Source organism: Azolla caroliniana, unplaced genomic scaffold (assembly GCF_043228905.1).
Source record: "Azolla caroliniana isolate FFs.n. ecotype wild unplaced genomic scaffold, voAzoCaro1.0.p SCAF_18, whole genome shotgun sequence".
NCBI lineage: Eukaryota > Viridiplantae > Streptophyta > Polypodiopsida > Salviniales > Salviniaceae > Azolla > Azolla caroliniana.
Window position 1 is genome coordinate 1,305,176 of NW_028230453.1, and position 1,527 is coordinate 1,306,702.

Sequence of the window (1,527 nt, forward strand, 5' to 3'; positions counted from 1 at the left end):
GAAATGTTTGGATAAGAATCTCTTGGTCATGGTGTAATGGTCTTTGGAATATCTCTCTGTTTCCAGAGACCAATGGTCTTTGGAATTATCTCTCCGTTTCCAGAGACCCTTAATCCATCAGTGGAAAATCTGGTTAGTTATTTTCTCTTTCTTTAGACAAGTGTAAGAACATGGTAGCCATGAAAATGTCCAATCATTAAGGTTGATGAGAGTAGCAGAGGAAATCAAAGTTTTTCTTTGATGCACATACTTCTTTTCCATCTTTCTGTTGTAAAAGGGGTATATATAATATAGTTAACTTTTTTCCATCTTTCTGTTGTAAAAGGGGTATATACAATATAGTTAAGGTCTTTCATGTATATATTTCTTTTCCATTTTTTATTGGTAGTGGGGTATATACAACAAAGAAAATATTTCATATCTTTGTGTGCTTCACATCTATCTAGGCTATGACAACGATTGGGCGTTTTCATGGCTGTGGCATTATTACAATCTGACACAATAAAGAAAAAGGAACCTGTTGATTTTTGACGCCATAACTCAATCATAGAACTTTGAACTTGGCTGAATGATCTCCTTCACCATCATCTTCAACAGATCCAAACAGGCCTGGAATGCATCCTGATTTAGTGAAGTACCTTCTAAAGCAAAGACCCCCACGCATTGTTTACGTCTCATGCAATCCTGCCACGTGTGCTCGAGATTTGGATTATCTTGCTCATGGCCTGGTAAGACTTTCTATTTGTGTGGGAAGTTCCCAGAATTTTCATATTCCCCTGTTCCTTGTTATTGTTTTATTTTGTTAATTTTTTGTGGTTATCTTCTTCAAAACGGTAAAGAACTCCAAAATGCCTGAATTTTTCTTTATTCCCCCAAATGCTGTGGTCAACCCTGAAAGAGAAAAAAGGAGATGATAGCCCATATAATTTCTTGAAATGGGGTTTTACCAAAGGGCATTTGGGGAAATAATGAAAACTTAAGGTCTTGTGGGAAAGTGAAGAAAGACTCAGGTGTTTCACAGTTCAACCCCCATTATTGTTATACCAAATTCAAAACTTAATCATGTAGTCAATAATCCAATGCCAGGTAGCACAAATTTTATTAAAATTTTCTCTTCCTTTTAACAATGTTCTAAGTTTAAGTGGCTTGCGGAATTGTTGTGAACTAATGAGAATTAATCTGCAAACATATAAACCAACCAACCAACCAACCTACCAATCAACCAACTAACTATAGAGTTGAATTCCATGCAGCCAGGAGCAGATTTAGATGGAGCATATCGGTTGTTGAGTGTGCAACCGGTGGATATGTTCCCTCACACTCCACATATTGAGTGTGTTTGTGCACTTGAGTTACTGAACCCGATGATCTCAGCCTCAGATGATGTCGCATTGGAAACTTCACTTTAAAGTTTCTCGGTTGTATTTAAGCGAGGCTTCTATTCTTTCATCTTGATTTAGGTGACGACTGGCTATCTCCCAAACCAGATTTTGTAATACAAATATATGTTTTGTTCTTGTTCTCCAT

The 1,527-nt window shown here is 36.8% G+C and overlaps 1 protein-coding gene across 1 annotated transcript in view; it reads left to right on the plus strand.

Annotated features, from left to right (window-relative positions):
• LOC147851986 (uncharacterized) overlaps positions 1 to 1,527 on the plus strand; it is a 10,786-nt gene extending 9,259 nt beyond the window's left edge. Inside the window, exons 9-10 of the mRNA XM_087334225.1 lie at positions 598 to 728; positions 1,254 to 1,527. Of these exons, the coding sequence (XP_087190351.1) occupies positions 598 to 728; positions 1,254 to 1,409 (287 nt within the window). The 3' untranslated portion in view covers positions 1,410 to 1,527. The remainder of the gene's footprint in view (positions 1 to 597; positions 729 to 1,253) is intronic.